Source organism: Gymnoscopelus braueri, assembly GCF_963280865.1.
Source record: "Gymnoscopelus braueri genome assembly, chromosome: 15".
NCBI classification, from domain to species: domain Eukaryota; kingdom Metazoa; phylum Chordata; class Actinopteri; order Myctophiformes; family Myctophidae; genus Gymnoscopelus; species Gymnoscopelus braueri.
Genome location: NC_137620.1, coordinates 30757217 through 30773219, shown reverse-complemented (window position 1 = coordinate 30773219; position 16003 = coordinate 30757217). Strand labels below are relative to the sequence as shown.

Below are 16003 nucleotides of genomic sequence, written 5' to 3'. Positions count from 1 at the left end.
AACGCGAACCGGCGGTTCGCCTAGATCTACGCGATTGGCACGTGGCGGCTTTAAATAGGCTCGCGTAGAACTACGCGATTGGCACTCAATGTGTTAAGACCTGGAACGCATCTGTGTCACTTTTTAGATTTGAGCTAAAAAGCATTATTTTACACTTTGGCTATTCAAAAATAGCAGATCTACAAGCTCATAGCGTGGCACCGAGTGCCGCGCTATGAGCTTGTAGATCTGCAATTTTTTTTAACCTTGTGTGCAAATCTTTGAATATATATATTGTTTTAAAGCCAATTTTTTTTACTCAAATCTTTGCTTCTGGGGGTCCTTGGAACAAAATATTTTGAGATGGGGGTCGGCGGCCAAATACATATATATTTTGGGGGTCCTTGACATGAAAAATTTTGAGCACCACTGATCTAGAAACATACGTTTTTCAGAAAACTGTTAGGATTTAGAAGACATTTATAGAATCGACTTCAGGTCTTAATGGGTTAAAAAGCTGAAGTTTTGAAAAACGTAAAATAAAAATAGCCTATAATGACACGGCCAAAATAGGGATGCCATTTTGAGAGTGGTTAACCCTCTGGCGTCTCACATTTTGCTGCGATGCAATTTTATGGCCGACTTGGAAGGATTAAAAACATTGACCGCATAATTTCGATACCAATGTTGTCACAAGAGTCAAACAAGTCTGCTATATCAGACAGACCGATATATCGGTTGGGCTCGACACATTATTATTATATCATGGCTTTCTTGACGTCCTACAATATTACAAACCTCTGCCTTAGCCTACTGGAACACAACCAGAATGTTTCACTCACTGTGTTGGAACAACTAATGGTGCATGCACACCGACTGCCAATGCATTCAGTGTGAATGTATGCTTTCGTTTTGCTGTAACTGTCATGGCAGTCAAGTAATACACAATCTCATTTTATAGCCGAGAAGTACACTAAAACTTTGTTGATGTGAGAAAAGGACCATGCAGAAACATAAACTTGATTCATATTATTTCTTCAGCACCGTATACTTTGATAGTTTGACCAGATTGTAGCAAGCTGGCCTGTACCGTACTGCGTACAGTTTTCCACGCTTGCGAGCTGCGCTGAACCTGGTGAAATCGAGAGCCATTAAATGCTACCAGTGAGGCATTGCCGGTTTAACCGGCAAAGCAAAGCTAATATTCAGCCATTGGGTATCATTTGTTTATCTCAGTAACTATGTGTGACATACAAACCAGAGAGTTTACTGCTTAGTCCGAACATAACAGCACTGTCGCAGGCCTAAACTCAGATGCAGAGCACGAGTGCACAACACACAAAGCTCACAGGAGAAACAATTATGATTTAATTTAAAGTCAATCTTTATGGAGTGTGGGTGAGGGGAGGCCCCACAACGGCAGTTGTAAAAGGGTCTAAAAGTCCTTAAATCCGCCCTTCCTCTAGGCTCCAATCTCTGATAGCTTCTCTTTTCTTGCCAAGATGCCAATGCGTTAGAGCAGGGGTATTCAACAGGGGGTCTTCAGAGCTACTATAGGGGGTCCGCCAAATGTTTTTGTGATAGGATTTTCTTGACCCTATAGAATCCCTAATCTGAGCGGAACATTAGCGGAAAATAGTCGATCTACAAGCTCATAACGCCTCGCACTGCCATGCGTTATGAGCTTGTAGTCCGGCAAAGAGGTTTGGTGTTGGGTCTATGAAATCTATGAAAATACAATTGTACACAGTATGTTGTGGGCAGTGTTGATTTTGACAGCAAATTTTGATTTAGTTTTAGTCTTAGTCTTTTGAATTAAATTCCATTTAGTTTTAGTCATATTTGAGTCACCTGAAATGTTTTACTTTTTGTCTAGTTTTAGTCGACTAAATATCATAAGATTTTAGTCGACTAAATCTGCAGTTGATTTAGTCGACTAAAATGGCGGTGCCTTAGCCTCGATCTCCAGACTTTTATTGTTTAGTTTTGCTAAAAAATAAAAGCCTGGACCATCGCGTCGGTGTACCCGGTATGAGGAAGTGTTCATTTCCCCAACCAACCAGAGTGCAGTGGGCGTCGCTCGTAATGTTGTGTTAACGGGGCGGGGGTTGACGGACAGATCGGTGAACCAATGAGATCAGGCGCAATCTCTCTCCGGCTCTATACACCCGCCCCTCTATACACGAAATCAGGAGCGTTGGGGCAGCCTAGCGGTGCCTTGATGGCGTCGTAATGGCTGATTTTAAACTTGGTTGCATGCTTAAAATAGCCGATCTACAAGCTCACAAGCTCACAACGCGTCGCAGCGCGACGCGTTGTGAGCTTGTAGATCGGCTATTTTCAGAGCGCAACACCCGAGCGCAACCAAGCATAAAATGACTTGTCTTTTAGTTCTACTGGATCTGTTCTCCACTAGTCCCTCCCTGACATTTTAGTCTAGTTTTTATTTGTTGATGAAATTGTCAATATATTTAGTCTTAGTTTTAGTCATCAAAGCTTAGTTCCTTTATATGTGAAAAAAGGTAGTCGACGTACATTTTTCGTCATAGTTTCAGTCGACGAAATCAACACTGGTTGTGGGGGATCCCTGGTTCATCTCTCTTTCAGCTATAGGGGGTCCTTGGGCTGAAAAGCGTTGAAAGACCCCTGGCGTGTTATGTTCCGTAGACAGTTTGGAAGATAGCCTGACTGTTGCATTCTCCCTCTCTATCTTCTTCCCTGTCAAAGCTGAACCTCAGCAGCAGCAGCGGGCATGACTCAATGGAGCGCTGTACTTTCTAATGACACGAGAGTGGAGGATGAGTCAATCTGACCTGACAGTCTAGCATAAATCACGGCCCTTCAATTTTTAACCCATTAAGACCTGGAACGCATCTGTGTCACTTTTAGATTTGAGCAAAAAAAAAAGCATTATTTTACACTTTGGCTATTCAAAAATAGCAGATATACAAGCTCGTAGCTACGAGCTTGTATATCTGCTATTTTTTGAAAAATTGTGAAAATGTGCGCAAATCTTTGAATATGTTTTCTTTTAAAGCAAACATTTTTAACGCAAATCTTTGCCTCTGGGGGGTCCCTGGAACAAAATATTTTGAGATGGGGGGGTCCGCGGACAAATACATATCATTTTGCGGGTCCGCGGACAATTATGAAAAAGTTTGAGAACCACTGATGTAGAAACGCTTTTTTAGAAAACTGTTGTGGATTTAGAAGACATTTGTAGAATCGGCTTCAGGTCTTAATGGGTTAACCCATTAAGACCTGGCACGCATCTGTGTCGCTTTAGATTTCTTTGGCTATTCTAAAATAGCAGATATACAAGCTCATAGCACGGCACCGAGTGATATGAGCTTGTAGATCTGCTATTTTTGAAAAATCTTGACTTTTTTTGTTGTTGATTTTTTTTTCAAAAAACTGTTAGGATTTAGAAAACATTTTAAAAAATCGGCTTCAGGTCTTAATGGGTTAAGTTGCTTTGAGGAGTGTCAACAAATCCACAGGAGGAACATTAGGCTGCGCTCTAAGGTACTATGTGGGGACTCCGCCTCAGAGAACTTACAGTACTACAGGGTGTCGACCTCCAAGCTGTGCTAAGGCCATACTCTCTGACTGAATCACCAGGCTTATTTCAGCATCACTGGCAGAATCCTGCAGTTAAAATTTGTGACTCGTGACCAGGGCCTACCACCACCCAAAGCCCCCAAAGACAGTTTTAGTGAGGTGATCTGGGGTGGATGTCCAATGAATACGGTTTAAATTCCCTTACGGGTCCTTTTTTATTACACTCAAGAGTTAAATGAACACTTGGGGTTTTACAGTGTTTTAGAGAACAAAGTAACACTGGTCCATAGAAAAGCGCCCTGCAAGTAAATGGCATAAAAATGATAATGCATCCAGAGAAGTAGCTATCTGTTGTTTTTCATTCATGTTGTTTATGGCTTGGGCATGGCGAGAGGTTAATGTGGAGTGCACCTATGCACTGCATTTAGATGCTAATCTTAGCGTTAATCTTTTCTACTTGAACGGGGCCAAACAACAAAAGGTTGTAAAGGTTCTAAATTTAAATAATTACTCTTTTTTTTCCCTCTCTCCCCGACACACGTTGAGAGAGATTCGAAAACCAAATTACATGAGACAATGCAGCCAAAAATAAATACATTTAGGAAGCGGGACATCTTCACAAAAGAAAAACAGTATAAATGGAAATGAAAGCTTTGGCAAATAGCTGTGACATTAACCACCTGAATTCCAACTGGACCTCTTTTTTCCCGTCCACACTAAATCTCTTTATAAAAAAATAGCCGATCTACTATATAAGCTCACAAGCAGTGGTGTAAAGTAACTAAGTACATTTACTCAAGTACTGTACTTAAGTACAATTTTGAGGTACTTTTACTTAACTGGAGTGTTTACAATTGTCTATTCTTTTACTTCTACTCCACTACATCTCGGAGGCAAATATTGTACTTTTACTCCACTACAATTATTTGAAAACGTTAGTTACTAGTTACTTTGCAATTATTATATTATAAAACATACATTAACCACTTTAGCCCTATTTTATACATAGGCTATTTGAAAATAGCAGATCTACAAGCTCACAACGCGTCACGATGTTGTGAGCTTGTAGATCTGCTATTTTCAAACATTTTTGTACTTTTACTTTTGGTACTTTAAGTACATTTTGATACCAATACCTTTGTACTTTTACTCAAGTAACATTTTGAATTCCGTACTTTTACTTGTAACGGAGCACTTCTATATCGCAGTACTGGTACTTTTACTTAAGTAAAATATTTTAGTACTTTTCACTGATGCTATAGGGTTCAAGTGGTTAAAGACAGGATCAAACTGAAAGTCTCTGCATCTCTGTAAAAAAACAACAACAATCAGCTCCTTCCCCCATAAGAGCTACAGTACTGTACAGATACAGTATAGTGAATACCGAGCTGTTACACTTTGGATCCTTGTATCTACAGTATATGATCTTATTCTAATGGCATTTGACTTCTCGGCTCTTGCCACGCCCACACACCAAGACCAAATGAATCCCATTCATTTAAATAACGTGCAGGCTATTAGTTATATTAAAGATAGGCAGTGTTTCAACTCCCAGAGCTCACTTTTTCAGCTCCAGGCACTTTTCTCCAATATTGGCTGCTGTTCAGGAGAGAGCGAGAGCGAGAGAGAGAGAGAGAGTAAAGAAAAAAGAGGGCACAGTTTAATCAAAAGTGAGAGATCTAAACACGAGGGAGTGTGGATGTAAGATGATTTCTACTGATGATCAAGAAAGCTGTGGAGGGAGGGAGGGAGGGAGCGTGGTGTGAGAATTCTGGTCCATTCTAGGAACTGGAGCTCTTGGTATATCTCACTACTGGAGGGCATGGGGGGAGAGAGAATGCAATAGAAAAGCTGCTGCCGGTTTATCTGTCTGTCAATGTCACGTCTCTTCAGGATCACGGTTCAAGGCGAACGGGAAGGATAGAGCGAGGGGAAAGGATAAAGCCAGGGGAGGGAGGGATGAGGAACTGGTACGTTGCTGAGAGGGTGCTGGTGGGTCAAGGGACCCTGCGCCGAGATTCTGCGGGTGGATATTGAGCTCCTCTGTGGCTTAAAAGGATGTAAAATAGAGCAGTGTATGAGGCTAATGGGTCCTGGAAGTGGAGGGAAACAGAGCCAAGGGTTCTCAGCAGTAGGAGTCTGAGGGGAGCAGGTCAATTGCACACAGCTCTGTGCCGCTTCTGGATAGTTGGAATCTAAGCATGCACCCTGAGCGATATGTCTGTGTTACTGGAAATGCACGCAGGCACGTACACACACACACACGCACACGCACGCACGTACGCACACGCACACATACAGCCTCCCCAAACTTTTTGCCAATGAACACTGGGAGCATAATCATATCTTTTAATGTCCACCTTGATGGCAAAAGAGAAAAAAAGGTCCCTGACCTACATTTGAGAAATGCACTTTTTCCTTTCAGATTTTGCCTTCAAAATGGCAAAAATAAGTACACAATGACCACCTGTGTGGGTAAGGGCATCGGACCACAGATTCCACTGAATATGCCAGATTTTCTTTTTTCTTTTCTTGCAGTGCAGATCTCAGATGAATTTCTTTCAATCTTTCAAAATTGCAACCACCCACAGGGCGTAGAGAGTTCCAGCTGGCAGGCAATTCTGAGGAGAACAGATTCTATAGGGAAGCAGTCAGAGAGAGAGTGAAAGAAGCTCATTCTGTTGATTAAATTTAGTTGATTTAGCTGCTTGGCTTCTCCAGGGTGACTAGAAGCTCACAAATTATCAATTCTAAATGGCTGGATCTTTACTGAGGCAGTTCGTGTTAGCCACAGATTGGATTAATTTCTGTACCGTGGCACAAAATGTAGATGGATTGCAGTCCTTGAGAAAAACCTCTGGTCATCTTACTGATTTAACGATGTTTATCACAATTGGTTAGCGTTTTTATACGGTAGTCACGTATGTTGAGTTCACGCGCTAATGCATAGTCAGTTCCGTCATCGATTCCGTTCTCCAGTGGAAACTGGGGCGTGAACTGAAGTTTCAAAAATTCTCGTGTTTATCCTGGCAACAGTGATGATTTCGGCGACTAAAACTATGACGATTTTTTTCCCGTCGACTATCTTTTTTCACGGACGAAAACTAAATAAAGACTAAATAAAAACTAAGCTACGATGACTAAAACTAAGACTAAATATATTGACAATTTCGTCAACAAATAAAAACTAGACTATAATGTTAGTGAGGGACTAGTGGAGAAGAGATCCAGTAGAACTAAAAGACAAGTCATTTTATGTTTGGTTTGCGCGTGGTTGCGCTCTGAAAATAGCAGATCTACAAGCTCAAAACGCGTTCTTCTGCGACACGTTGTGAGCTTGTAGATCGCCTATTTTCAGCATGCAACCAAGTGTAAAATCAGCCATTACGACGCCATCAAGGCACCACCAAAATACATTTTAGTCGACTATAATCTTATGATATTTAGTCGACTAAAACTAGACAAAAACTAAAACATTTCAGATGACTAAAATATGACTAAATGGAATTTGATTCAAACGACTATGACTAGAACTAAATCAAAATGTTGTGTCAAAATCAACACTGCCGGGCACTGTGCACAGTCTCACATTGTGAGACCAAATTGAAAATGAAGGCATGACAATGAAGAACATGAAATCATGTAGAAGATCAAGTTGTGACAGTACTTACTCGTACACTTTCAGCTGGTAACACTGGCTGCTAAGAAACAGAAATTCCCAGTCTGGTCCATAGTCTATGGTCAGCCTCCTCCTTAGATCACTATAGGACAGACAGAACAATATATACTGAAACGTAAGCACACTGTGGGCTCATTTGAATGACTTACTACTGCTTGTAACATTTGTAGAAATGATTTACAAAAAGGAAATACTTTCACTACTCACTAAACCCATTAAGACCTGGAACGCATCTGTGTCACTTTAGATTTCATTGGCTATTCAAAAATAGCAGATATACAAGCTCATAGCGCGGCACCGAGTGCCGCGCTATGAGCTTGTAGATCTGCTATTTTTGAAAAATCGTGAAAAAATGAAGTTTTAGATTTTTTTCAAAAAACTGTTGATGAACATTTTTAAGAATCACCTCAGGTCTTAACACATTGCATGCCAATTGCGTAGATCTACGCGAACCTAAATAAAGCCGCAGCGTGCCAATCGCGTAGCCTACGTGAAGTGGCCTTTTTTTTTTTCTCGAAGTGACACATTTCATTGTAGCTCTCTCTCGCAGTGACACATTTCATTGTAGCACACCCGGATACGGAAATGACGTCAATCGAAGATTTTCGTTCCCATCTGCCGCCGCTCTAAAGCTTCCGCTAAATCGCCATTATCTGTGTGTTGTTTTTCTCCGCTCTGAACGCTGTTTGAAACGGGGTTTTAGAAACTGCGACTACTGCAAAATGGAATGTCGCCGATTGAAAATTTCTTCTCTGGGCCACTCACACAACTACCCTGTGTGTCTACAAACAGTTGAACACGCGATCATAAGGTATTTAGCGAGGTCTGTGGAGAGGTGAAAAAAACTAAAAAAACAATACATCGCTGGCAGTGGGTGAGTACATTATAATATTAAACTCTGGCATTGGAATGTGTTAATGGGTTAAGTAAATTGAGTGATGAAAGACTGTTGTCTTTCATAGTTCTCCAACTTTTTTCTAAAAAGCACATTAGCGGCTGCTAGGGTCGGGATCTTGGCGAGACCGGATGCAGTTCTTTCCCGATTCATCATGGTTGAATAGTACACAAAAGAACTACCGCTGGCGCAGCACGTCATGTAGACACGTCAATATGATTGGTTGATAAGAAGGTGATAGACAGACGGTCCCATCCAATCACCTGCCAAGTAACTTGAAAAAAAAGGGACCGCCCCTTCATCGATTGTGCTGTCGAGGTCCCAGATGGAAGACAAGTAGCCTGTGAAACAAATGTGGCGCAAGCTTCTTCCATCTGGCGGAGTCAGGTTCTGTTGTAGCGCCACCATGAGGAGATTTGAAAAAGTTGGGATGGAGGTTCTTTCCTGGCTTAGTGGGAATGCAAAGTTTCCCAGCAATTGGGTGCTGCATTCATGATGTGTAACATGTCGTGCAAAACGGGCCCCTCCAGCAAACTTCGAAAGTCGTCGTCGTAGTCAATCAGGATGGAATATGAAGAATCGGACAGATACGTCTTGATTTCATGACTATAGAGATAATGTGTTGATTTGCGTGATGTTTGGACAAAATCTGTAGGAGTTTTTACAAAAATCGGCCTCCTGGTGGCGCTATAACAGGCCAATGTGAAAAATGAGGGGCAAAGGTTCTTCTCTGGCCTCCAGGGAGTATACGTGCACAGTTGCACGCCGATCAGTCCAACGGACACACGCACACACGCACGCGCACGGACGGACGGACGGACGGGGGCAAAAACATAGTCTCGGCCACGCCTTCGGCCTGGTGGAGACAATAATAATATATATCATAATAATAATACAAATAAATTAAAACGGAGAAATTGTGAGAAATTGGTAATGGTACAACTTTTTAGAGCGGAGTTGGCGAGCGGAGACCATTGTCACCATGTAGAAGACTTTCATCACTCAAAAACTGCTTTTAATTTAACTATATTAAAGTGTAAAGTATAGACAGATAGCAATTCTCAATGAACTGTCAACACTGTCCCTGACAGAGCGCTGGTGAAGCAAATGCAACTAATGCACCGGACCAGAGATAGCCCTTACCAATGCTCTATAGCCACCTAGCTACAACTGCCTCTATTCTATTCTGTTCAATCTCACAGAGAACAAGAGTTGGTTCACAAGGGCTACAGTGAATGGCAGGGCAAAACTTTCTCAGAGCCTACCCTTAGCCTTATTTTGTCACAAAGACGACAAAACAGCATTTTGCTACAGTAAATGCACGTGGTGGCCATGTTCTGACCTGCTGAGTTGCTTCCACAGCGAGATCGGACGTGGTGACAATTCAGCACACGGTGCCACTTAGCTTGCGCTGACTGCTCTGATATTCGCCCTAGGGCTGATATGTATACGTTATCGCTCTCTCTGTCGTTTTATCCCTACTCCCCTCGTGAAGAGCGACTAAAGGCTGTGTGATAAATAACACACAGTATAACGTCATTATATAATTGAAGACAGACCAACGGACTGCTTTTCTGTTATGGACAATGTCTAATGCTTTAACCCATTAAGACCTGGAACGCACCTGTGTAATTTTTTGATTTGAGCTAAAAAAGCATTATTTTACACGTTGGGCTATTAAAAAATAGCAGATATACAAGCTTGTAGCGTGGCACCGAATGCCGCGCTACGAGCTTGTAGATCTACTATTTTTGAAAAATCGTGTAAATGTGTGCAAATCTTTGAATACATATTCTTTTAAAGCCAAAATTTTTAACTCAAATCTTTGCTTCTGGGGGTCCCTGGAACAAAATATTTTGAGATGGGTGTCGGCGGCCAAATACATATCATTTTGGGGGGTCCTCGACATGAAAAAGTTTGAGCACCACTGATATAGAAACATACGTTTTTTTCAGAATACTGTTGGGATTTAGAAGACATTTGTAAGAATCGGCTTCAGGTCTTAATGGGTTAATAATCTTCAGATGATGCTTCGCTATGCTGACAGGGTATAACTTGTGTCTTTGAGTGACTGGCTCATTGGGCTCTAGCTTGTTGATGAGGCGCTCCTCTTGGGCCCATTGCTATGCAGCGCTACCAATTATCAGCGCCGGCCAGAGCAGCTTTCCTCACTAATCACATATAAGGGAACTGAGCCCTATCTCTCACTGAGCGCAAGGCGTTCATTTCCATATTTATAATGCAGAATTGCTAATGGGGTTAACAACTGGTTAGGGAGGGCAGGTTTCTTTTCATACTGATTAGGCAGTGTAGAGTGGAGGGTATGCGAAGGGGTCGTATTGCGTGTGCATGTGTGCGTGTGTGTGTGTGTGTGTGTGTGTGTGTGTGTGTGTGTGTGTGTGTGTGTGTGTGTGTGTGTGTGTGTGTGTGTGAGCAGCATAATAATGGCCCTACAATGCACTTTGGATCAACATTCTTGGAGAGTGGCCTCTCTCACAGACAGGCCAAAAAAAGTGAAACATAGGGTAAGAAAATAGGGAGACATTAATGGCACATCGGGTCTGTGGCATACACGTTATAACCATGAGCAGTACCTGTACCCCATGTAGGGTCAGAGAGAGAGAGAGAGAGAGAGAGAGACGAGAGAGAGAGAGAGAGAGAGAGAGGGAAAGAAAGAGAAAATGGCCATATTCTTGGGCAAGCAGTGCTCCATCATGCATAGATGATAGATAGGGAGGCACATGAGTAATTTGACCAGGAGCAATGGAAGCAAGGTGGCAAATGAAAATATAGAGCAACTGGAGGCATGCCAGCTCTTTTTTTTTTCTGCTTGTGCTCATGCGGCCTTTTGTTGGGGGGGGGGGGGGGCGGTGGGGGGGGGGGGTTGACCTTTCGGTAACTGCTATCTCTGCGGTTGTCTCATATCTCTCCCTCCTGTAATGGACAGTTTGCAAGGCCTCAAGGCTGCAGTAGTTACTTACCAGCTATTGCCTGGCTGGCACTGAGCTCTGTGCAAACATGTGAGGGAGAGCAGAGGCTTGTAGAATAGAGGAATCCTCACCATATGCTTTTTTTTTTATCTGTCCTTCTCAGTAGAAAATGTCAAAAAAAACATTTAACCCGTTAAGACCTGAAGCCGATTCTACATGTCTCCTAAATCTCAACAGTATTCTAAAAAAAAAAGTATGTTTCTATATCAGTGGATCTCAATCTTTTTCATGTCAAGGACCCCCAAAATTATATGTATTTGGCCGCGGACCCCCATCAAAATATTTTGTTCCAGGGACCCCGAGAAGCAACGATTTGAGTTAAAAATGTTCACTTTAAAAATATATATATATTCAAAGATTTGCACACATTTTCAAAAATAGCAGATCTACAAGCTCAAAGCGCGGCACTCGGTGCCGCGCTATGAGCTTGTATATCTGCTATTTTTTGAATAGCCCAAAGTGTAAAATAATGCTTTTTAGCTCAAATCTAAAAATGACACAGATGCGTTCCAGGTCTTAATGGGTTAAGTCTACAAAAAAATCTTACAAAATCATATGGCACTTTGATAATGGCCAATTTGGTGGATGGCTATTAAGCACACTAGTCACAGTGTGACAGGATGACACTTTCTTCCCGCTTGAACAAAATAATAACGGTGTATATTTGTCAGCCACTTTGTTGCAACACCTGTGGTTGAGAACTTGTCACGGAAAAAGTTCTGGATTATTCATGCCCCTGCCTGGTGGTATGGTGCGCTGTGCTGAAAGCACGTTTTGAACAGGATATAAGCCTACCCCGCCAGTGCACACAGTAGGCGACCAGTAGCATTTGTTTTCCTTCATTAAAATTCGCCTTGGGTGTCACACGGTGCATGCTCATTACGGTGCTGCTTCGTTCCCCACTCAGAAGTGCAGGGTCTATTTTAACCCATTAAGACCGGGAACGCATCTGTGTGTCATTTTTAGATTTCTTTGGCTATTCAAAAATAGCAGATATACAAGCACAGAGTGCCGTGCTATGAGCTTGTATATCTGCTATTTTTTGGGGGGAAACAGTTGTAACTCAAATCTTTTCTTCTGGGGATTCTACAACTGTCTTCTAAACCCTATGTTGCTATAATATCAGTGGTTCTCAAAAATGATATGTATTTGGCCGTGGACACCATCTTTTTTTTTGTTCCAGGGACCCCCAGAAGTTGTAAAGGAGTTGAAAATGTTCGCTTTAAAACATATATATTCAAAGATTTGCACACATTTTCAAGATTTTTTCACAAAAAGCCCGAAGAAATCTAAAAATGACACACAGATGCTGCGTTCCCGGTCTTAATGGGTTAAGGCGTGGTTATACACTACCACGCTACTCCTGCTCACAATAGCTCACGCTGCCAGTTGCCACGCACAGGTGAGCCGCAAATGTCTGGTCCGTGGGGGACGGGTAAACTATAAAAGCAGGAATAGCCACAGACCAAGACCGTCGCAAATAACTTTGTACTCTTTTGTTGTTCTTTTCTTACCTTATTTCCGTGTTGGCGGTCTCATACGCTTCCTCTACCTTCTTCAGTTCTGTAGCCTCTCTCTCTGCAGCTAGACAAAACAAAAGGTCAGACAAACCATCAATGCGGTTGTTGTTGCATCTGTATGTTGTTACAACAAACTGTGGTAATCCTGGCATAGAGCAGCACTGTATTGTACCTACTGTATATAACTGGAAGAAGAACAGTGCTGCAAATCAACACCAAACACAAGCACATGCACGCACACACACACGCCCGCACGCAAGTACACACACCATTTCCAGGTGTGGTGGCAGCTGAAAGGCCCACGGGCTCAATTAGTCATTTCACGTTGACAGTCGTGCTTTTCCGAGAAGAGAGAAAATTGAATGAGAGGGGACTTGGGAGAGAGATGTGACTACAATAATGTAATCTGTTTGTTTTCTCCGCGTGTCACATATACGTACGTGTTCCCCATGCCGTCGCTGTCATGTCGAGACGTGACACGTGGAAGAGCGTGGATCATCATCAACCGCTGTACATTTCCATTATACGGCAGAACCGAACCGGGGATGTTAAGGAATTTAACCCATTAAGACCCGGAACGCATCTGTGTCATTTTTTTTATTTGAGCTAAAAAAAGCATTATTTTACACTTTGGCTATTCAAAAATAGCAGATATACAAGCTCATAGCGCTTGTAGATCTGCTATTTTTGAAACATTTTGAAAATGTGTGCAAATCTTTGAATATAATGTATTCTTTTAAAGCGAACATTTTGAACTCAAATCTTTGCTTCTGGGGGTCCCTGGAATAAAATATTTTGAGATGGGGGGTCCGCGGCCAAATACATATCATTTTGGGGGTCCTTGACAATTGTGAAAAAGTTTGAGAACCACTGATGTAGAAAAACTGTTGGGATTTAGAAGACATTTGTAGCATCGGCTTCAGGTCTTAATGGGTTAAAATGAAAGCTCACGTTGATAAGAACGTCTGATATGCAGGTATCTAAAAAAACATGATGTGATAAACTGCTGATGCATCAGATGTTATTACTGAGCTTTGTAGGGTTTCAAAATCTCTGAACTGAATTACGTTCTTTACACAGTGTGTGAGTGTACGCCGATGCTGGGGACTGAAAGGCAAGGTTGTGAATCACTATCACTCCTTATACAGGACACTGGCAAAGTTATTATAGTTTTAGCATTTTTTTCAATTTCAGTTTAGTTTTAATTAGTTTTCTAAAGTGGGTTTACTAGATTAGTTTTAGTGTTCGTTTTTCATTGTAATATGGGGTAGGCAGGGTCCAAATAAAAAAGTTGAGAAAAATAGCCAAAATAGCACACAAGCTACAAGCTTACAATGCATCGCATCACACAATTATATCTATATATTTTTCAACGAGGTCGCGATGACCTCGTTGACATTTGTGAAACCACAAAGTATAACCCTCAGTGATTACCAACCATCAGGGGATCGATCATAATGGAGATACATATTCTGTGACTGCTTGAAAAAGGTAAGAAAATCGAAAAATCGCTGGCACAGTACGCACTTATGTTTTTATTTAATTGGCACTGAATGAGTTAACTATAATAAGCCTGACACTGGAATATTAATTTCTGCCCTTTACGGGATTGAGGCAGAACTTCCAAACCTGGAACAGGAAGTAAGTGCGCTGCATTATTGAATAAGGAATTAAGTACGAACAGGAGGGCCAAAACCCTTTACAGCAGTGACGAACCGGCAGAAATACCGGTGAGCGGAAAATGAAGGGGCGAGGTGAGACAAAAGAAGCAGCGTGCAAAGGGATAAAGTGGAAGAAAATAGAAGCGTGAAGAGAGTTTGAGAAACCTTCAGTTTAATTGTCTTGCGCCGGTGGTCCTGGGGATTTACTGGGGCTTCTGGAAGACCCACGCGTTCGACGACGCCATCGAGTGAACTCTCGCCAGCTCGGCTGCGTGGCAACGGAGAGTCTGGCGCGCGCGTGCGTCCATGTCTATGTGCAAGGAGTGTGTCGGAGGCTGTCAGGGCACCGGCCTGAATACCAATTAGCATGTTCCTCGCATGTGGTCTCAGCTGGTCGTCCATAAAGATACCGCCCGCCCGCACGCACACACACACACACACACACACACACACACACACACACACACACACACACACACACACTAGTCCCCTAGCGACCATTTCTTGCCGAACCAAGCACAGATGTGGTGTGTCCAAGAGGCGAGCTGTGATTTTCCTGCACTGTAATGCCTATTTTTATGACACAGAGAAGGGCAGATCTTTCCACACAACCCCCACCAGACCCCAACAACCCCCTCAAGCTCCCTCAGAATCACGCACATACACACACACACATGCGCACATTAAACGTGCTCTCTCTTCAATCGTCTCTCACACACTCTTAACCCATTAAGACCTGGAACGCATCTGTCTCACTTTAGATTTCTTTGGCTATTCAAAAATAGCAGATATACAAGCTCATAGCGCGGCACCGAGTGCCGCGCTATGAGCTTGTAGATCTGCTATTTTTGAAAAATCTTGAAATTTAGATAGATTAAAATAGATTTTTTTCAAAAAACTGTTGGGATTTACAAAACATTTTTAAGAATCGCCTCAAGTCTTAATGGGTTAAGCTCTCTCTCTCTCTTTCTCTGTCAGACACACGCACGCACGCACACACGTCCGCACGCACGTGCACAAACGCACACGCTCACACACACACACACACACACACACACACACACACACACACACACGAGAGAAGGCTGAGCGATGTTGAAAAGAAGAAAGCAGAAATCCCTTGTGCGTGACATTTTGACCCCTCGCAGCAGCCCGGGCGCGCACGGCGAGAGAGAGTGCTGTCGGTGACAGTGGGGAGAACGGGGGACTCGTGGAGGGCAGCCAGGCGTGCAGCAGCACTATACCCAGAGCAGGGAGCACACAGGGACCCCAGAGCAGGGAGCACACAGGGGCCTCCAGAGCCTTCTATCTGGACGCTCTCTCTCTGCAGTTTGTCCCAGCCACTGCATCTCAGGCCAAAATAACCCGGGGCTAAAAAAAAAAGGGCCAGTCGCTTATGATTGGAGGAGTGATCCTAAGCTAATAATAATGGAGGGTGGCTGGGTTGGGGATGTGCGTGTGCGTGTGCGCGTGTGCGTGTGTGTGTGTGTGTGTGTGTGTGTGTGCGCGTGTGTGTGTGTGATATAGTATGTTTTCATATGTTGGCTCCAGTGGTGGAAAGTAGCTAAGTACATTTACTCAAGTACTGTACTTAAGTACAATTTGGAGGTATTTGTACTTTACTTGAGTATTTCCAATTTCCAATACTTTTACTTCTACTCCACTACATCTCAGAGGCAAATATTGTACATTTATTTGATTTTTTTTGTTACTAGTTA

The 16003-nt window shown here is 42.6% G+C and overlaps 1 protein-coding gene across 2 annotated transcripts in view; it reads right to left on the bottom strand.

The window, feature by feature from the left end:
* Positions 1–16003, bottom strand: part of LOC308101158 (glucosidase 2 subunit beta-like) — a 232483-nt gene that overhangs the window by 63604 nt on the left and 152876 nt on the right. Inside the window, exons 11-12 of one of the 2 annotated variants that reach the window (XM_080450522.1) lie at positions 12619–12688; positions 7212–7301 (exon numbers count right to left, since the gene is read on the bottom strand). In XM_080450522.1, the coding sequence (XP_080306648.1) occupies positions 7212–7301; positions 12619–12688 (160 nt within the window). The remainder of the gene's footprint in view (positions 1–7211; positions 7302–12618; positions 12689–16003) is intronic. The other variant, XM_080450523.1, reaches the window with a different exon arrangement.